At 40.1% G+C, this 22,521-nt stretch overlaps 1 protein-coding gene and 1 non-coding gene across 6 annotated transcripts; both read right to left on the reverse strand.

Moving 5' to 3' along the window:
* Positions 1–35: 35 nt before the first annotated feature.
* On the reverse strand, positions 36–21,178 carry LOC118418445. Of its 5 annotated transcripts, none has more exons than XM_035824350.1 (39): positions 20,992–21,178; positions 20,317–20,589; positions 19,903–20,094; positions 19,470–19,642; positions 18,715–18,863; positions 18,333–18,518; positions 17,875–18,002; positions 17,403–17,575; positions 16,736–16,902; positions 16,112–16,274; positions 15,668–15,899; positions 14,998–15,216; positions 14,127–14,245; positions 13,576–13,695; positions 13,133–13,319; positions 12,751–12,777; positions 12,503–12,615; positions 11,958–12,093; positions 11,188–11,465; positions 10,497–10,845; positions 10,089–10,265; positions 9,244–9,342; positions 8,808–8,955; positions 8,392–8,531; positions 7,831–8,000; positions 7,270–7,491; positions 6,543–6,684; positions 6,002–6,154; positions 5,505–5,729; positions 4,827–5,032; positions 4,195–4,411; positions 3,328–3,566; positions 2,646–2,904; positions 2,256–2,452; positions 1,743–1,882; positions 1,476–1,567; positions 1,172–1,276; positions 774–896; positions 36–336 (listed from the first exon to the last, which is right to left on the reverse strand). In XM_035824350.1, exons 2-39 carry the CDS (start codon positions 20,579–20,581, stop codon positions 290–292), a joined length of 6,477 nt encoding a protein of 2,158 aa, XP_035680243.1. In that variant the 5' UTR covers positions 20,582–20,589; positions 20,992–21,178; the 3' UTR covers positions 36–289. The 5 variants fall into 5 exon arrangements, with proteins under 5 accessions (XP_035680243.1, XP_035680239.1, XP_035680242.1 ...); XM_035824346.1 differs by having other exon boundaries at positions 1,127–1,276; XM_035824349.1 differs by having other exon boundaries at positions 1,127–1,276; positions 4,827–5,029; positions 5,502–5,729.
* Positions 21,179–21,591: 413 nt separating this feature from the next.
* Trnar-acg lies at positions 21,592–21,664 on the reverse strand. The gene has a single exon. It is a non-coding gene; the product is annotated as a tRNA-Arg (tRNA).
* Positions 21,665–22,521: the final 857 nt, after the last annotated feature.

Raw genomic sequence — 22,521 nt, forward strand, 5'->3', positions numbered from 1 at the left:
CTCAGATGAGTGAATGGCACATACACACACAGAGCTCATAGCAGAATATGTATTTTACTCCTTATGTCACTACACTACATTATTGTATTCAATCTCATACTTTCAGACTCTTTTGTACTTTTCCAACAATAATCTTTTAACTGTTCATATAAACAAGGATATGTAGAATCATAAAGATGTAATAGATTTCCCTTTGTTCACCAACATGTACATCCATGCAACACAGATATGGCCTGTACAGATGTAATACACAGCAGCATATCTAGACTTGATTTATCAGCAGCATGTGTTATAAACCCTCACAAGGATGGTGGCTCAGTCCAGACCCAGTCTTCCCTATACAGATGGAAAGATATGATTACTGCTCTGTTCAAAACTGTGCTGTCTTGAATCATTTCTAACACTGCATATACAACTGTTGCCTGTTGTACATTATGTATAGGATGAACAAAGTTTGATGATAAAAGTCTTTGTGATGTGGCTTTTGGAAGAAATTATGGCAAATAAGCATACTTTAAACATACTCACAATTCAAGGTAAATGCTTTTATCTATATCATTACATTCATGAATCATTGAATATCATTGATCATGAATAATATGGAACCAACAGCTTGCATGCATAGACTGCTAAACCTACTCAATATCACTCACATCCCTCCATGTACTACTAACATTATAAGCAATAGGAAGAAAAGATTTAATAGAACAACAAAGAAAATATGTATAAATTTTAGTCGGGCCTTTGCAAACGGTGCTTGCTTTGCAACTTACCCTCAATATGAGCCTTCAGGAGGATGGTGTCTGCTGTGTTTCCTCCTGAATCTGACGACAGATAGGCTGGCACTAACATAAACACGTCTCCTCGGTGGGACATAATCTCAACATCTTGCGCTCCTGGGAAAAAAATTATTCAAAACTACTTTCAATCATCTTGTCTTAAGACCTAAGGCCTTCCTAAGAAATGATTGAATTCTGCCTTATCACTGGTCTTGATCAAAGCTTGCTTAATAGAAAAGAATTCTGACATTAGTAAATAATAAACACCAACATCACTCGGTACAGAGCCATACATAACAAAAGCTGAATTTATCATTACATTGCAACGAAACTAGAAACTAAAATACTTGTTGATCTGGGACGATCTGATAACTGCAGTATGTTGGGTAAACCTTGTAGGTCCAGGTAGAAGGGATCCTGAGCGAAGGCATTGACACCTGCCCACTTAAAGAGGCGCACCCTTCCGTCAGACACCACTACAGACAGGTACGAGTCACCTGCAGAAATAGCCACTATTACTATTCATGGTATAAGGATCAATATCAAATAGACAAACTGATAAATGGTACATACTAAATATAAAGTCAGAACTCAGTATCTCTTGACACAACAGGAAAATAAAACAGGCTCCAAAGACAGATCAGACATTTGCCAAAATCTTTTGATTCTAAACAGGACAAAATACTGGTTCCTGACCATAGGCTGAAAAGAATTCCACATCATATGCCCCTGGAACCTGAAGGGACTGTAGAATAACATCCTCAAACTGGCCTGCAGAACTGTCAAACCTGCATGAAACAAGTAAAGGCAATGTCCACCATTAGACCAACAACAGTCTGACATTCCTTACTTAGGTATATGTAGTCAGAAGTGATTGTCACTGTGATGATATTCCTATTCTTGTCCTTCATCTAATATAAAATGTAAACATGATAGCTAAATCCAGAAACAAGAGACATGTACCTGTATATAATGACAGGTGAGATCATGTCAGGTGACTCCTTGGGGTTGTGTTGTGCCCAGGTAACAAATACCTTCCCATTGATCTCGAACAAAACACAGTCCACCGCATAGTAGGTGTGGAATTCTTGGAGCAAGTGGAACTGTAGAACAGTAGAGACATCATCATCGAAGCTCATCTTTGTAATCATAGTACAAGGCTAAACTTTCTTAGAAGACAAAGGTACATGTATACAAGGATCAAATTTTCAGTGACCACTGTCGCCCTCCTCAGCATCAAAGGTCAATTATTGATGGTGAAGAAGGCAACATTGGAAAATTTGATTGGATTCCATGTATACCTTTGTGTTGGAAGAAATTTAGCATTGTACTAACATTTAATTTAGAGAAAATCAACATTAAAGTGTAATTAATTGCTCTTGCTCACAGTGATATTTCTAAAGCAACACATACCACATGAAACAATGGCTGTTTCTACCCAAGACAAGACTTTAAGTGCACACAAGTGAAACAGACCTGTTCACCAGCAGAATCCCACACAAAGACTTGTGACATCAGGTCCCCAGTGTCCCTGTCAGAGTCGTGGTGATTGGCCACACACAGGTAGGTGGTGCTGTCCACCTGGAGGATGTCCATGGCTGAGGCCCCGACTGTCGGCAGGGACTGCACCCACGTAAAGGCAAACTCATCTCCCTGCTTTATCATCTTGAATACTGGGGAATGGATCAGGTTTTTAGTTCAGTTCCAAGGTGAATTGATGCAAATACATGCAAACATTTGTACAGGTCTGGGAAATTATGCTCAATCTTCAATCATACTCCACTAAAACTAAAAATCTTTAAAGTATTTTTTGCTTCACTATCATTCAAATTGACAAAATCAGGCGTGTTCAATCAATGTCATTACCAGCTGACGGTGTGATGCTGGACTGTATCTTCTCGTTGTAACTATTGGCGACGACCAGGTACACTCCCCGTGCTGTCCCAAACATGGCTAGGTCCATGGCTCCCTGGGTGGGGATCACCATGGGTGTGTCAGTGATGGGACTGATGATGATTGACACCTCGTCGTGCAGGACATCAGGAGGGAGGAAGTCTAGACAGGCTCTCGTCCCAGAACCCTGGTTCAGCCAGATGATGAACGCCATGTCGTGCACTGTGTAAAACTGCAAATAAAAGCGGAAAAACCATCTTAACAAATAAACAATCTTTATGCCTCAAAAAGGCATTACTCTGACTAGCCTGCTTTAATCTCGCTTATGGCAGCCTGCCCAACATCCGGAGGGGCCAGTTACAGCCCCGGACACAGAGTTTGTGTTACACAGACTATACTCTGACATACACTGTCTAAAATGTCATCATCATGTTGATATCTTTATCTAATACAATCATGTATTTACTTTGAAATGTGACAAGTACTAAGAACAAAATGTTTGCATGTAACATTATATTTCAATTTAAATGTTAATATATCATTTTGCATACAGTCATAGCCCACTGCCAGTATTTATTATAGAGAATCACACACATGTACCTGGTCATACTTTAAAGTTATGATCGATCTGTCACTGATACAAGGAGTTCTCTACCTCGATGCTGCTGGGGTTGTGAGTTGGTAGGCTGAGATCAGAGAAAGGTTGGCAGTATGGGTCACCTTCTCCACAGATGTACCCCAGACTGGCTGAGCAGGGGTCAGTACTGGGTACAGGAGACAGGACAATGAACCAGGAGTCCCCGTTTGGGTCTGGCTGGAAGAACGACCCTTTGACGACCCCCGGTGTTTGGATGGTCTGGATTATGTTGAAGTACCCAATGCGCTGAGGAAGGTCTGTGGAATAAAGGATGTACCTTTGGGGTTTTAGTCTGTGCTTTTAGCCTAGTACAAAGGAACATTGTACCCTTGAGGCTTAAATACAGTCGAAAGATTGTGTAGTTGCTAGACAGTCATTGACAAAATGTGAAATACATTGCACACTATTCCAATCTTTCAGTACTCACTTTAGATTTGTGACCTTTGAATGTTTATTGTGCACTTTCTACACCAAATAAGAAATGTAGGGCGTCCAAATAAAGGTAATCAAATGCAGACTTTTCAAGGAAGAGGCACCATAAATGTATAAAGTATTTGTAGCTGAACTACAACATCATGTGGCTCGGAATATATGGTATCTACAGTTCAATAGGGTCATGATTGACAAATTGCAGAATTGACTGTTGACTGAAAAGTCCCATAGCCATTCAAATTCACAGATCTGACTTAGTATATGAGCAATCATGATGATGAGAGATCAAGATGACACAGTGATAGGTAATTAAAAAGGTCGACAAAAGATAAATCTACATATAACGTTAAACTAGTGAACTGATATGCTGATTTTAAAGATCAATTAGCAATCCAATTTGCTAACATCATTTTGCCTTCCAAATGTAATAAAAGCCATGATCCTTCGTATTACCTGATGTTCTGTCGATCAGATTATTGATGACAGGGCAGAGGCCTTGAAGCTGGTCTCTAAATCTGCCCAGCTGGCTGTGGTCAGGGCTGCAGAAGTCTGGCAGGGCAGGAATGGCGGAGAGGTCGAGTCCCTCCACTGGGCCATGCAGGGTGACGTTGCCATGGATGAACACTTTACCACCAAAGGTTATGCTCTCATCAAATGAGTTACTCTGAATCTACAGAAATGTAGAACATGGGCTGTAAGATGTCTGAACGACACTTCCTCCTGTTATGGTTATGTATACAATAACAAAAATTGTTGCTCGTGTATGAAAATGCATGTCACACTTAATTAAAAAGCAAGCAAAAACATCAAAGGTGACATGTCTTCAGTCTGAATTGTCTTACAATGTTTCCTATTGGACATCTGAAATTGTCTTCATTCATAGTTATAAAAGACCTGTTTCTTCCGGATCACTTCAGTGTCACTGACAAAAACTGGTGGATTCCAGTTGAAACGTCTGACCGTTTCCAAAACCATATCCAGTTGCTTGATTAACTACTTTTTGGAGTATCTTATTACCTGGATGTCTAACCTACGTCGACGTAAGCAAAAACATATCATTTAGAGTAGCTTGGAGTTAACCACACCTTTCCAAGTGTTTTGAAGTGTTTGTGAACAACTCGATACAGTCGGTCCAAGTTAATGCCATATAGTTCTTCTGTCAGTAGATTTTTCTCGATGATGACGTCGCCTACAAAGATCTTCTTCCCCTTGATGGTCTGGTGTTTCCCTAAATTGACAAAATCTTCAGGAAACTTGAATCCATTCACAGTCTGGTCAACTCTCAGGCCACCTGTGAACCATAGGGAAAAACTGCAATGAGTAGATGGATTTTAGAAAATGTATCAGATAATGCACTTACCAGTTAGTCCAAAATAACTTTGTATTGTTGAACTTGTCCTTAAAACAATACCAAGAACAATTCCTGACATTTAAAATCATTATCATCATCTGTCATCCCTAGTGGGCGGGGTAAGGCAATGTACAACGTCTCTCCATAGCACTTATTCATAGCTGCTACCAAGTCCTTAGTGTCAATCCCAGTGTCCTTGGAAATGGTTACTGGGTAGGTAAGCTTTCTCGAGTAGGTATAATTCTCCTCGGCCTCCAGAGGATGAGTGAGGGGTTGACCTACGAACTGGACGCGTCAAAAATGCTGGAGGTGCTTATATCCTTAGAGCATATCCAATATAAAATCTGTTTCAGAGGAAAATGGCCTTGAAATACACCACTGCGAAAGGTGATATCACAAAGGAGTAACTTGCCAGTTATGTGTAAGTCCTTGAACGTGACCTCTCCTGAGATCTCCTGATCAGTGGACAGCGTGACGACCCTGCTGGCGAGTCCTGACACATCAACCCCATCCACCAATCCTGTCACAGCAATGCTGCCACCCACTTCCAGGTCTCCATCAAAGGTGACGTGGGTAGAGATGTTCTGGTCAGTGTGCAGAAGGACTGCGTCGCTGATGTTTATTCCATTGATGAGCCCTGAAAAAAAAAAGATTCATATGAAAGCTGTATTGTCCGCTGAAACTATGGAGTGAAGACTGTGGCTGAGACTTGGTACATACAAGAAATATGTTACAGATTTATCAATTTATTGGTTTCGCTGTTCAGAATGCACAGGCAGGGCTGCCCAACCAGCCTATGGCTATTACATAAATATGGCACATTATTTTCTGGACATTACAAAAATGGAGCACAGGCAGCTTTGAATTGACTGATTTGCACCACATTTCTAAAGAAAATACAGCACATACCTGGAATAGTCACGTCACTATGGATAACTAAGTTGTTGACAAATGTTTTGTGTCCAGTGATGTCCTCGTCCCATCCCTGGTGGACCATGTCTGTATACAGCTCCGAGATGTCCACACCATTTATGGTGCCTCCAGAGTTCACTACAACATCACCTGTGAATAAGCACACAATTTGGGAGTCTAAGTACTTCAACGGCAGGGTATGTAATGTTTTAAGAGCAGCAGTGTAGCATGTACTATATGTTCTTGGCCTAAGTTGTTAAACATTGATTTCATACATGCCCTGCGTCAAAGTTTACTTGCATTGACATGTTAATGAAATGCAATCAGGGCTGTTAACAAGGGTGTAGCCTACAATATTTTGAAGATTACTGTTTGACATATGATTCATAATGCAATTGAAGTCTTTTTCATCAAAATCTCCAACAGTACCTGACTACTAACCATAGGCAATCCTACAAGCTTCTCCCCAATCCTTCTATCAAAGACCAATTGTTTTTTCATGTTGTAGTACAGTACAGTACAGCTAGGAGGAGCTTACCCTCCACATAGAGGTCTCCCTCCACTATCAGTCCATCTGGGTGTGAGAAGATGACCTGGGGGGTTAAGATGGTCTGTCTGGCTGACTTCAGCATGGTGTTGTGTAGGAAGTCATGCATGTTCACTCCATTGATTGTGTTAGCCTGCAGAATATAGTATAAGCCTATAAGGACATGTATAATGGAAATCATCCTGAGTCACCTATATCAACCACTATTTCCTAAATCTCAATATCTAATCTGGACATTTGTTTGTTCGAACCCTTGTAGTGCCTTGTGTCACATTGGACAACGCTGTTTAAGTAGCAGGTTATGTTTTTACAGGGAGGGATTGCTAGTGTGGCACCTCCTCAAACACAGAACTTTAGAACTTTATTGCGCAACGATCGTACATGGTACAATGTATGGAAAAAAAAAAAGAAGAAACAATCTTATCATTCTAATTACTAAAACAAGTATTAAACATAGTACATATGCAGATTATGACCCCCATTTCAACTTCTAAAAGACTGGTGCAGCCCCAACTGGGATATCCTACCCAGGATTGAACTAGGGTCTCCATGTTACCAACTGAAACCAGGAGTTCAACTGTGAAGCTGCGACCAGTTGAGCTACAGTGTTTGGATGCAAGGCCAGTATATATATATAAGAAAATAATGATGACTGACGACATTCAATGTCTCCACATAGAGGACAACAAGTCAGAGCTTTAAACATTGTGAAACTCACCTGTAGATTGACAATGTTCAGGTCCCCTTCAATCACAATCTTGCCATCTATCCTTTGGTCTGCATTGCCTGTCATCAGGGAATGACAGAAATCCCTCAAGTCTACAATGGTGTCTGTTGACCCATCAACAGTTACGTCTCCAAATATGGTCAAGTTATGAAATGTTTTGTTGCCGCTGATTGTCTGATGGTCTGCATCCAACCGTACAGCTGTCGCATTTAGCTGGAAGAAGAAGTCAATGTCATCTTCAAAAATGTGGAAAAAATGCAAAAGATGGCAGGTGTGAGGGAAAAAGCACAGCTCTAATGTTTCTTCTTCTGTCCACAATACAAAGAACAAAATAAAGCTCATTGAGGCCAACAGAGTGGCTGTAATGTGAGTTGGCAAATCAACTCTGATGGCAAATAATTAGATGCTTAGAAGCTGGCTATCAAAGGGATAATGGTCTTGTGGAAAACACATAGGATAGAATTTCTATTTTTGGAGGCATAATCTAGGAGAAGCAGTAAAACAGTATAGGACTATTTGTTAATGCAGATGGAAGGGGAAATAAGCTCTCACTTCAGTAAGGTCCACTCCGTCGATGAGCCCGTCAACAGTGAGACTACTGTTAATGTAGACTGTATTGTTGAAGGTGACATCACCATAGACAGTGTGGTTCCCTGACAGGGTGAGGGCCTCAGACAAGTCCACACCATCTATCAGGCCATCTCCAACAAGGTCCAGGTTATCTGCGTACACCCAAGATATAACACATCCATGTAACACATCCGAACAGACTTGAATCTAGTGACATAACACTAGTTCACCTTTATCATCAGGGTAACCTATATCCTTGTTTGAAAAACAGGGTGTTCAGGGATATCACGTCCATAGACGGTGGTTTCAAATTGCAAGTTATTTTCAAGAAGTTGCACCGCCCGTCGACTTGATTTCCCTAAATGCCCAAGTTTTTTTACAAAACAACGGTTATGGGTTACCCAGCGGATAAAGGTAAACAAGTGTTATACATCATGTATAATTGTTGTGTATTTCAACACTGGTAACATATTTGAAAATAAAGTCCATTGGAGTTTCATACTTCATCTTTTGCTAATCATTGCAGCAAAGAACTGTCCTCACCACATGTGAAGTTGTCGCTGAATATTTTGTGTCCAGTCAGGATCTGCGGTTTGGACTTGTACAGGACAGTGTTGGCAAGGTCTGAGATGTCAACTCCATTCACCTCCTCCACCTCAAGATGGCCAATAATCATCACATCACTGGGAAAATCACAGACAAGTTATCATAAATAAAGCTATATGTCATTACATACTCTTCTTCTCAAAATTAGATGTCAAAAATGAGATAGTCTTGTCTCCTACTATGAATAAGATATGTAATAAAAACTTAGGGTTTCTTGGTAAAACAGAATGTTAAAAACACATGTACGAATGACTGCATATCAAACAATGCCATGTACCTACCAATTTCCTTAGTGTACCTACAATGACATGTCCACATTTAACACTAGTGATGAATTTACCAATATGCATTACCCAGAGAATGTTTTGGTGCCTGTGATGACTTCATCTGACATGCGTACAACTTCCTCAGCAAACTGGGACAAGTCCACTCCATTCACAGTGTTACTTATCTCCACATCCTCACCGAGAAACTCAACATCATCCATGAATATAAAATCCCCTACAGGAAGAAATTCAATACATTAACGTATGTAATTGCACTTTCAGAGTTCTTAATGAAGTAACATTAATGTTCTTTAGAAGATGTAAAAGAACTGATGGAAGTCATGAACAAGTGGAATTTCAGTTAAATTACTGGTAGGAGTATTCCAGCTGATAGCAAAACATGTATTTTTCATCAATTGCAACTTTTTTCATCTGGCACATCAGAGTTCAATGAAATTCAATTTTCAACCCAAAAATGCTAACAATATTAAAAATGATCTGAATAATCCAATAGAAGCATCACCCTCCAGGACTTGGTCAGTAGAGAGTGTAACCACAGAGTCTGCTAAGTCTGCCAGATCCACACCATTCACCAGTCCCTCCACAGTCAGGTCTCCCAGTACTGTTCCGGGGGAGAAAAATGGCACCATTGAGAAATAAGAACTGATACCAAATAACTGAAGATTGAGCCAGTTACTGTACATTAGCTGAAATGTAAGTCACAATTGCATCAAAAACATTAAATGTGTTTGATGCAATTGTGACTTGCAATACAGCTAAATTATATATGTCTATACTCATATGACTGAGTGTATATATGTCACAATGTACCAAGTCATAATTACATCAAATCATTGGTTGCCTGCAGGGCAGGAGACTGTAAGTTTCTTCCGGGCCCTCCTGTTGGCAGCTAGATGGCTAAACTTCTATACTCTTATACCCCCCTCACATTATATACGATCTTCGGACTTACTTTGCGATCGTAGGAAGGTCGGCTGATTTTAAGATCTTGGTCTTGCGTATTTTTCGCCCCAAAACTGTCCCTGTCACATATAAGCGATGCTCGTGCAATCGTCTGTGAATAAATTTATGATAATGAACCTCCAATGACCTCTTGCATGCGGACAAGGTAACACAAAACGTTCCTCACAGAGGGGCAAGATATTGTTGTACGACCCCTGAAAATCACCGGCGATCCCTAAAAATCGCAAGATGATCGTGAGAACACCGTATGTCTTACTCATGAAATTGTCATTTAGAGCTTGTAGACTAGTCTTCCGATCGATTTTCGCCTAATGTGAGGGGGGTAATATGACTGTGTTTGCCACAATGTACCAAGTTTTCCTCCACAAACAGACACACAGTTACCTTCTATGTCAGAAAGAAAGGTATTCCGTCCTGCGATGTTCTGGTCTCCCTCCAGCATGACAGCGTTCTCAGCCAGCTGCACGATGTCGATGTCATTGAGACGTCTGTCCCCAGTGCTGACCTCTTCAGCGTACAGGTCGCCCATCACGTACACATCGTCCAAGAAGATCTTGCGTCCTTGTTAAAGTAAAAGTAAGTCAATACATCAGAATGTAGCATCCCATAAAAATCATAATCCATTTTTTTGGCTTAGATAACAACAGAGCATTGAGTTTTGTATATGAACATTTCAATCATAAAATTCCTACTTACAACAACCAAACGAAGCCATTGAGAACATTTGATTCAGAAATATTGTTATTTACATAAGCAAAATACCTCATAAAGGAGTTGCAATATGATGACTACCTGTTATGTTCTGGTCTCCATATTTCAACACTAGGTCCTCGGGTATACTTAGTCCATTCAGCAGTCCCTGTAGTTCTATGTCGCAGAATGTGACATTCCCAGCAAACTGCACTGGTCCAGTGATGGTCTGGTTGCCGTGGACCTTTACCACAGTCCTGTCCACCTCAGAATAGTCCAGCCCTCCCACAGTCACCCCCTCAGCCACCATCAGATCTCCTGCGATGTCCACGTCACCTTCCACCGCCCAGCTCCCGCTGATCACCTGTTCTGTTGCCGTGGTTACCAAGTTCCCAGGAACCTCTTCACCGTCCAGCAGCCCCGAGATGTCAACATCCCCCAAAGTCAGGTTCTGCAGGATGAGAAAGGTCACACACAGACAGATTGCAGCTGTAGGACATCTAACAACAACTGGCCATGACATGCAGTCAACTCCAAAACTAATGCAGAACGCTTAAACTTTCAAATCGATTTACTCTTTTGAAAATGACATCCAATGCACTGTATACATGTCCATCCAAAGTATCATTTCACATATGGCTTTCCTAAAACTTTGTATGCTCTCAGGACAAATATCTGAGATATCAACATAATGTGGGAACCATTGAACACAAGTATTGAACATGCCAGATACTTAATTATAGTATGTAGCACTCATATACCTAAAATCAGTATATGAGCTAACTGAACATACCTTGAATGTCATCTTTGTAAGGATTGTTTGGTTGCCTGACTTGGTAAAGACTTGTTCGGCAAACTCACTGACATCAATATCATTCAACGTGCTGTTTAGAATCACATCAGTGGCATTCACATCGTTTTGGAAAGTTACAAAGTCCTCGATGATGGTTGCTTCATTCTTCTTGGCTGACTTCTCGTCAAGTTCAGAAACATCTACTCCTTCTATGGTTACATCTTCAGACATGTCCATGTCCCCTTCAATGCCTATGCTGTTTGTGAAAGTCTTATGTCCTGTGAACAAAAAGGCACTGAACTGAATAATGTCTCATCACGAAAATATACCCCTTAAATGTCTTTTTTGTTCAGACTCTAATGCAGTGCCTTAAGTAACACACGGGGCAGCAAGTTTACGAGCTGTAGAACCATATTTTTGCAGGGAGGGGTTGGTAGCTCTTCACTCTTTTAACATGCTGGAGGCACCTCCTCAAACACGGGACCGCCATTTTACATCCCTTTTAAAAGATGGTGCAGCTCCCACCGAGATGTCCTGATCCTGGGACTTGAACCAGGGTCTCCTAGTTAACAAGTAATTGGAACCAGGAGCTCAACTGCTACTAGCTGAGTCACAGCGACAAGTGCAGTAAAAGTGTAAAACTTTAACATTATTTCCTACAGCAAACATTCATTCTTGTCTTCCAGTAGATAAAGTCATGATCTGCTTTATTTGTGTTTGATGAAGCAAGCTATTTCAAAGACAAGAAAACCACTATCAAACCCTCCCACCTGTTATATTCTGGTCACCATACACCAGAACTGAATCCTCCGAAAAGTCAATCCAGGTCACCTGCCCATCCTCAGTCCAGCCCAGACCACCTTCTGTCTCAATGTCCCCAGTCACATGCAGGTCTCCTGTTATTGTCTGGCAACGTCACATGACAACATTAAATTACAACATTAATGTTATAATAGTTCACCTTTATCCGCGGGGTAACCTATATCCGTTGTTTATAGAAAAAACAAGGTATTTGGGGATAGCAAGTTTACAGACGGTGGTTTCAAACCGTATATTGAATATCTTGTAATGTCCGTCGACATGATTCTGTATCCCTAATTACCTTGTGTTTTTTTAACAACGGATATAGGTTACCCCACGAATAAAGGTGATACTAGCATTAACAGTATTATAAAGAAGTAACCACAGTTAAAAAGTCTTTTACAGAAGTTACTTGTCTCTTGAAATCCTCTTCTAATTCTATAAGAACTGTTTAAAGGGAAATGAGTAAATGACAAAAAAATGTCTGCACTAAAAACCTGCTTTTCTTCCTCACCAGAGATCCTGTCACAGTCTGTTCAGTAGATGTTGTGATGTAGTCATCGGGAACAAAATAACCATTCAACCGTCCTTCCACTGTCATGTCACCAGTTATGTTCAGCAACAAGCCTAGGAAAATCAGACTATATCTTTATGCATGTACAAGAATTTGAGAAAAGACACCATTAAAAGAAACTATTGATGACTCATCTGTTTATCTAACGCAAAAATGCATTGTCCAGGGAACAGATTCTTTACTCTCACCTTCAGTCCCATTGAAGATTTTTACACCTGCATAAAATGAAAAAAAAAATTCTCATCAACCATTAGCAACAAATGAAGAATTTCAATAAATCATAAAATACTAACTGCAAATATCATTAAATAAAGATTATCATTCAATTCTTAAGCTTGAATTGAAGCATACATTGATGGTATTGAGTGTTTATGAATTCATATCCAATAAATCTGATGGAATTTTTCTACTATGGCAGTGGCCAACAAAGGAGGCATTAGAGCTAAAATGTCCATAAAACTTAAGTCATGTATTGATACAGCAAACTGCATTCAAATTGGATTATGCTATGAGTAGGTAAAATGCTGGTTTACTTCTTGACTATCGCAAAACAGACCATTTCTAACTCACCATGAATGACTTGATCGGTGTCCTTGTACACAGCATTGTCAGCCAAATCAACAAGTTCTACTCCGTTCACCAGGCCCTCTGTTATTAGGTCACCGTCGATCATAAGGTCCTCAAAGATCAGTGAGCCATTGATGGTCTGGTTCTCACTCAGGAGAACAACCTGGTCGGCAAATTCTGACACATCTATCTGTACATGACAAAGCAAAGAAAATTTAAAGCAATGTGAGTGACAGAAGACTGTTATTTTCAAAAAAAGACATAGAAATAAGACAAGAGGCTGTTGAAATCAGTGATAGAAAAGTTATATGACAATACAGTGTGTTTCTTTGTTATCATGGCATCAAACATACTTTTTTTACATCTAATATGACAAGGGATTAAAGTCTATCATTTAAACATGGCAGAGTGTTGAGCCACTTGTACAATGTTAGCTGGTCACTTACCCCATCTATTTCTCTGTACATGCCCATCTCCACATTGCCATCAACAGTAACATGTTCATCGATGGTCTTTAGGCCTGCAATTTCCTGATCTCCATACACAAGAACCAGGTCTTCTGGTATCTACATACAGATGGAAAGCAAAAAAAAATTTATTTTATATTTGAGAAGTTAACATAGATAGACTGGAAGTGCATTAAAAACAAAGATTTGACTAAAAGGTGATCAAACTCCCATTCACAAATAATGGTTTACTATTTATACATTGTTAGGAAAGCATGGCAGTAAATGAGTACAAAAAGTCATTAATACTGAACAAAGTGACTAAAACAAAATTGACCAAAATATTCAGCAAGTACTGGCATCAACATACTGTAGCAACTCTGCATCACAGCTATACTACTACAAAGATATCAAAGCCTATCATCACATTCTGTGGATGATATACTCTCTCCTTGGTGCTGAAATGCAATCATCCATGCAAAAATGTTGTTGTTTGGAATTTTGTGACAGCACATACACTCCTATTGAACAAAACATCTGACAGAACACACCAACAGGCCATTGACTTCTCCTTGGACTTGAACATCGCCATCCACAATGATTGCTGGTGACCCAGAGAAGGTGAAGTTTGCTGTTAGATTGCTGTTCTCATGGATCAGCACCAGATCATCTGCAACAGGGGATATTACAAGTCAATCAAAAACCAGTAGAAATATAGTATGACATTATATAATTTATTGTAAATGTTAAATTTTTGCGGTGTTTAATGTTTGTGTTTTTCATTGTTACCTCTTTAATGCAAACTTAAATGCACTTACAAGCTCTGTTTTCTGCCCACCTTCCCCAGTGTTCAAATCATAAACTTGTAACCTCAGTAAACATCCTATTTTCTTGTAAAATTAAATCTACACAAACATACAATGTCAAGCATTTACAGTACAGATGCTCAACTGTATTCTAAGAAAGGTAGGGAATAGGTATGCTATAGTTAAAAGGCTGGGGTTTAGGGCAGGTACAAAAGTGTAGAAAAGTTTTTCAAAAGGAAGCATTAATTTATCACTACAGTGGCAGTAATGTTTATTCATTTGCTTAACAATGAGTACATAGGGATGAAACTTACAGTTTAATTATATAATCTCATTAACTACTGTAAAAGGTGAAAATGTTAACAACAATTTACTGGTAACTTTCTTTAGTGAAGAGGTCACTGCAGTGAAGATGTCACAGCAAAACCGTGAACTTAAAACTACTGCAAATATTTCTCCTTTAACAGTAACTTCATGTACAACCTGACTGGTTAACTAACCCAGTATGTTTTTAAAGTTTGCAGTGAGGAGATCACTGTAAAAACGTAACTTAAAACTATTGCAAATATTTTTCTGTTTACAGTAACTTCATGTACAAGCTGACTGGTTAACTAACCCAGTGTGGCATTATTGGTGGTTCCATTGACCAGTACGTCCCCAGCTACGTGGACATCACCATGGATGATCAGGTTTCCTCTGATCTCCTGGTCTCCTGTCATCTTCACCACTGATCTATCCAGCTCCACAAAATCCACCCCATTCACAAGTCCAGATGTTGTCACCTCTTCAACAATGAGCTCTTCAACAGTTATATCCTTAGCAAAGGTCTTGGTACCTATTGAACACATGTGCAACACATGAATAAAAAGTCTTAGTGTATGATACTTTGAAGGAAAAGCATGACTTATCCAATTTCCATTTAGTATTTTGTGATCTATGATAGCTATGACAGCAGCTCATCTAAGTTCATCAACCACTGTAAATAAGACTAATGCAAACATACTCTGGGCAGAGTTTAAAAAAAAAAATCATAAATCACACCCTGAGATTGACATTTCCTCTCCTTGGTGCTGAAATGCAATCACCCGAGTAAACAAGTCGTTTTGGGGAGTTTTGTGGTGCCGATGTTTACATACTACCAGCAAATAATTGTTAATGACAAATGGACAAGTAGCTCACTTGAAATGTGATGAAGATGGTACAAACATTCAGTTGAGACACTATCTTACTTATCTCTGAGACATTATCTTACTTATCTTAGAACGTTGGTACTGCCAACACAATACCTTTGACGATGCTGGGTCCATCAGTCATCATAACAACATCTTTCATCTTCTCCTGGATGTCTCCAAGCATCTTCCCAGTCCTGCTGACACCCTCCTCCAGGCTGGACAGGTCCAGTTTGGTGGAACCCAGATTTGTAGCTGTCTCTGGCTTTGGAGGCCGAACAATCTTCAAGTTCTGCACTATGAGATGCTCCACCTCCACATATTCATACTCATGGTTTCCGGTCACAGTCTGAGTATAGGAGCCACAAAAATCATCTTATGTATCACAGCATAAATCAAAAGCAAAAAAAATGTAAATAATCAGGGCCATACACTAAATATGGCATGGATTCCAAAGTAAATACAGTTACCTTTGTGCAACATTTTGACATGCCTCTAATTCATTCTTTTACCCTTTCTACAAAACATTGATGACGATCGCACATGATATAGTTCTCTCACCTGATCATCTGGAAGAGTCATGATTTTATCAAAATGGTTCCTCAGTTTCTTAACCCTGCCTTGCAGCTCCTCTGTCTTCTCAGATAGTTTCTTCACCATCAATCTTGCTTTGTCTAGAATTTTTTCTTCAGCATTCTCCTCTTGTTGACCAGAGAACTCCAATCTACAGAAACATATTCAGTTTGTTATCATTACACAAATCAAGCGTATTTTAGCAATCTATTGCATTTACTTCAGTCAGTACCCTAGTTGACCGAAAACGGGGACAATTTAGGATTTTTAAGATTTACGGACAGATCCCAACTGGGAACAGATCCCAACTGGGAATAATCCAGGCAGAGATGAATTCTGGATAGGCATGGATCCCTATGGAGAAAGACTTTAGTGGGGATAGACCCCAACCCGAACGAACCCTGGCCTGGGCGCATTATGGCGTGGAATCAAGCAAGTAATGAAATAAGAACAGATTCCAGCATGGACATATTTTGGTACAAATACATATTTCAGTAGCAAACGGTAACATTATTTAGCAAAGGTATGAGATCATGGAAGGTAATGAATTTAATATAATCTTATAGTTGAACAACTTTTCAGATTTTATAATGAACACTTGAAAACTGACACCTGAAGACATTGGACTTGGTGCTATTCCTGGAGGAGACAGTGACCAAGTAGAACCTTTGCTGGATGGTCATGGCCTGTACCATTGACACATGGGTGGGGAGGGCCACCTCTAGTGGAACAGGTAGGAACTGTCCTGACTCATCATACTGGTACAGCACCAGTGGGCCCTACAGGGGACAAGACATGGCAACAACTATGAGCTAACATCTCTACACTCAAACTGATGGGAGGGGTCATCAATTAAAAACAAAATGAAGAAACTGCACAGCAACAACTAGAGCTAACATCTCTACACTCAAACTGATGGGAGGGGTCAGCAATTAAAAACAAAATGAAGAAACTGCACAGCAACAACTAGAGCTAACATCTCTACACTCAAACTGATGGGAGGGGTCAGCAATTAAAAACAAATGAAGAAACTGCACAGCAATAACAAAAAAACACCCTTGAAATCTTGAAAAACAGCTTAGGCCGAAGACGGATCAAGGTTAAATACAGGTTGAAAAAAATAACTCAAAAAGAGAGTAGTAACTCTAGCTTGCGGTGTTTACAAAATTTCCTGAATACCCCCGTTGACCAACAATAGAACTGTTCAGCTAGGTTTAATTTGTAGGTCTCATCACTAAGTTATGAAATGATCAGAAGTAGATGCAATTGATACTCAGACCTGGCTATTGGCTGCAATGAGGACAACTTCATTGTTGGGCAGGCGAAGGGATTCCCACTGGGTGATGCCGATGGTCGGAATGAACTGCCATTCTATGAACTGGCTCCCCGCCCACCAGTAGATGACTGAGTCAATCTGATACTGTCTGTAGACGTGTGATGAGTGTGGATGTGCTATGGGATGTAAAACAGCAACACACAGTCACAGTTCCTATATATAATGCATTGCAAACTAGCTTGAGAGTATCTACAACTTATTTAAATGCTGTTATGTACGCTTATCCAAGACCTCTCTAAACCAAATCTTTTAAAGAATCTATGTCTAAAATAGCAAAGAAAACTGACACAATTTAATGGAATTTTACCCTGCTAGACAATGCAGTGCTTATCATCATTATGGTAGATGACACAGAGAACCTACAGACAAGTTAGGGCTAATTTAAGAAGGAAGAAAACACTGTCTAGTAGTTTACCTGTCAGTGTTATGTCCTTGAACTGGTTGGCAACAGCAAGGTAGTGGTGCCCACCCATCTCAAAGTGCTCAAAGTCTGAAGCACCACATGTGTGGAAGTTCTGATACAACTCGTACTCATCTGTCTCACTGGAGAGGGGAGGGCAAGAGAAGTTCTTCTAATTATCAAGAAGGCTAAAGATGTTGTTATCAGATGGGGTATGTAGAAGGGGTTCATTTACATCCTTACTTTACCAGCTGCCATACAAAAAGATTTCAAGACTTCTTGGTGACCAAAGATATTAAATTCTCAAAACTCTCCGAAGATGGTGACCAAAGATAATTCTCAAAACCGCTTCAAAAACAAGTCGTTCAATGAAACAGCCTGAATATGAATAGATCAAGGCCCTTGTACATGCTGTAAAGTATAACCATGATCGTACTTGTACAAAGAAATCTGACTGAAGTGCTGAAAATTACCTGTCAAGCTTGTACAGGAAAGACAAGGTACAGAACGTATCAAAGGTGCGATGATTTGCTATAGCAAGGTACGACTCTCCATTGATCTCCAAGTGCTCAATGTCCACTGCTCCCTCTGTCTGGATGCTGTATATTGCATCAAAATGGCCATGCTCCCAACGGAAGATTCTGGATCTGTACTGAAATCTAGAGCAGGAAAAGATGCTGTATCAGATCAGAACTAAATAACAACAACATTAACCTTTATCACACTGACTTCATTTCAAAGTCAACTATCTATTGCTACCACCAATGTATAAAAGCTGGTGTAATGAATTTTTTAATATGTACTGAGTAATTTGGTGGAGCAACCTTACAATCTATTCTTATGGATAAGGGTTACTTTTTCTGGTGTCCTTCCAGCTTGCCAGGATCAGCATAAGTAGCTACTGCCAGCCACAGATGGTCGTCATAGCGGAACATGGTGGCAGACTGTCCCTCAGGGTTGATAATGGACTGTCTCCTCTCAAATCCTGTGTATGGTGAGGTTTTCTGTGATGTCATGGAGAGATGGATAAGGTAAAAAAGTACCTCAGACTCAATGTACTACATATTTAGCATAGGGGCATCCCATATTAGATAGCTTTCAACAATGCATGAAGTCGGATATGCAAAGGTTAAGTGTGTCAGGTTGTTAAGTGTAATATACTCAGCTGCTGCCGTTTTACATGCCTGCAAAGCTGGTGTGTTACGCTGAAGGGGGATTACACCAGCTATACCAGGAATGAAACTTTCTGGTATTCCTCTGGTAACATTGGCAACACCATATCTTACCAGCTTTTGGCAATTCACTAAACATGTCATTGTGCTTTATTGTTAGTCTCTACCAGACTCCGGATCGCTGGAAAATCGAAGAAATGGAACAATAGAGAGGAATATAACCGGCCAGGATATATTCCTCTGGCCGGCTTACTCCTCTATTTGTTCCATTTCTACGATTTTTCCAGCGATCCGGAGTCTGGTAGAGACTACTTTATTGTAAGCTTGAATGTATAGTACACTTCTGTACTGTACATTCTAAGCTTGAATGTACAGTACAATCCTGTACACTCCAGCACTGCACATTCAAGTACACTTCCGTACTGGATATTCACTTACCCCATATATAGTGACTATTGGGGCATAATACCCAGCTACAGTGTTGGTGATATTGCTGGAGACTGCCATCAGAACATGGGGTGCTCCAGTGGAGATGTCAGTGATGAGGGTAGTGGCCACACCCTGTGCACCATGGGTAAGGATTGAGTCATGTGCATGGAAGGTCTCTAAATCTGAGAGGAAGACATGTAATAAACAAACAAGCTTTCAATTATTTTATAAAGAATGTTGACATGGCCATTCTATTAAAGGGGTGAACCCACTGGACAAAGCCGCATGGAAGCACATTGTGAAGACTATCCGACTGCTACCTGCCCATGTAAGGGATCCCAGTAGCAGTATAATAAAAAAAAATGGAATCTACAATTACCATCAACCAACCCGTGTATTTAAGTATCACACAAAAGAATTTGTTGAGAGATAGCAAGAAAACCTGTGTCAAATCTGTAGATATTGCTGTTTGTCCATGGACCATTCCTGATAAACCCCAAGTAGACGTCTCCTGAGAAGTTGAAGGCTGTCATGCCAGACACGACACTGTGTTGATCATCCATGACGTAGTCCTCACATTCCAGACACTGACTCAGCTCAACCACCTGTCTCAGCCACAGGCGGTCAGATTCATCTGTACATGTTGGCATGAGAGAAACTCAGCATACTGATCAAAGTTGTAAGGAAAGATTCAACATAAGTAAATGTTGTGTTTTCAGCTGTAAGTGAGAATGATTTGAGTTGCTGGGGAAATCTGCACCCTACATAAATTAAGTCACAATAAAGCAAGCGAATCAGCAAAAACAGAATGTATGATATCTTGCATACAAGTATTAAGAAAACATTACTACATCACCTGCAGGGATAGACGCTCCAAGCCCAATGGCACGTTTCTTGCGAGGGTCAGGAACGCGTGTATGATAAACCTGATTAATGTCTTCTCGATGTTTCACCATCCTCTTCTTCAGCCACTGCCTCATGGCTTGCTGGACGTGCATAGGGTCATCCAAACCCAGGTGGTCAGTGTGGCTTGAGTTTTGGCCTTGCCTGTGTCTGTTTACCTCTGTCTGACTTGATGCTACTGATGACCAAAGAAGTAGAAGGACAAAACCGTACCACATTTTGGCTGCTGTTGTGGATGAAATGAGGTATGATTGTCAAAGTTATCATGGTACTGTGCAAGACATAAAAGTTATATTCATAAGCATGTTTATAGATCCAATTGTGCATGTATGGATCAAAGGAAAAGCATTATTGTACACTGGCATTATTGTACACAGTTCTTGTCTCGACCACGCAGGACCAGATATATAACGTTATAAAATAACATTCGTTAGTCGATTTGCATAACAATGTAAAATAAAGTTTTACTAATAAATATATTAACAGTCTACTTCCGTCGTATGTAATCGGGTGCAGCCGATGTGCTGCAGGCAAGAAACGTATTATAATGATTCTGACCCCACTGCCCGTCCTATTTGTACAAAAGGGCCGCTACGGCCCAGCCCAGGGCATGCGGCACTACCCTCACCTCGGCGCTGCCCGCCCAGGGAAACAAGTGAAATGGGTTCGGTGTGGTCTACATGTTCCCGCCATCTCTTGCACCTGCCTGACGTCTCTTCCTACCAGCCAATCAAGTCTAGAAATTGAATCTATCAGATTCATGTGAGCGCATTCCGCCATTTCCTGACCAAGGCAACCCAACCAACTCAGCTGAGAACAGCTGTTTAACAACATCTAAACGCACCAACTATCGACAATTACTACTTCTCGATATAAATCGATAACAAGAATATAAGCATTATAAAAGACGACTTTTAATTGGTATTTAAATTGAAATTCTAATGTCAGTCTTCTAATATCACGTTATACAAATTAAAAAGGTGCTAAGAGTTAAATTAAATCAACTCCTTCGTTTGGATGCGTAAGGTCAAAAGTTATAGAAAGCGCGCCAGTGATGATTCAACCTGATGATACGTATAGTGTCTCTGTCATGTCGATCTGTCAGCGTCGACAAAAAAGAGCCCTGCGTTTGTGTAGATTTCTAACAATAGTAAAATGAATGACTGTTCCCGTTTACTGAGAAGCAAAGTTATCCAAATATAAGTTATCAAACTCTGAGAAAAAATACCGAGTCTGCCAGGATTCGAACCTGGAATCTTCTGATCCGTAGTCAGACGCGTTATCCGTTGCGCCACAGACCCACAATGTATTCAAAGTGGTCCGTTGGTGAAATTATTAACAATCCGTTTAGTAAGCTTATTATCAATAATCATCTAAACCCGACTGATTCATCATTTGCCAGAGCCCAGACCAGGGGCAACTTGATGTTCGCTAGTCACTATTCATTCATTCATGTTCGCGTATGTGGCTCTCCGAACTCCATGCCGTATACGTACTTAGGCACAAGACGTTCTTTTCTAGTTTCGATTTTCAGGTGCGATATTGGAATTGTGATAGTTCCATTAATATTGGTTGCCTAAATTGTCTTTTTACGTTACGTGGGCTGCCATTTATAATTGGGGTATTTAGTGAAACTCTTCAAGTATGTGTAAATACTTAAGTATGGCCTACGTCACATTTCCAAACCGGCCACGACCGGGCAGCTTTCGGGAAGTATCTTATTAGATACACCAAACTACAAACGCCGTAAAGAAAATAGTCGTATTCATATTTTTACATACAACCGTTACATTTCGATTTCACAAACAGTCCGACCGGGCCCCGGTTTGGAAACGTGTCCTATATGGGGATGGGATATATCCATAGCGTGTAGTGTGACATCGTCTAGAGGAAAAAAATAATGCTAGAAATACAAATGACGAATACACAAAACTGGTCATGTCAGTAATGGTTTTATTTTTATAGCATCAGAGCATAACGTCAGTCTCCACATACATGGAACATCGTCAGTTCTACTGTATTTAAAAACATAAAACAATCAATGATGCCATGCGAGTTAAGGTCACAAAATATCACATAGAATATACTAGAATGATTATATAAAGATTACATTAGTCAACTCAGAACATACTTTCACATCATACAGTACATGGCGTTA

This window comes from Branchiostoma floridae, chromosome 6 (genome assembly GCF_000003815.2).
Source record: "Branchiostoma floridae strain S238N-H82 chromosome 6, Bfl_VNyyK, whole genome shotgun sequence".
Taxonomy (NCBI): Eukaryota; Metazoa; Chordata; class Leptocardii; order Amphioxiformes; family Branchiostomatidae; genus Branchiostoma; species Branchiostoma floridae.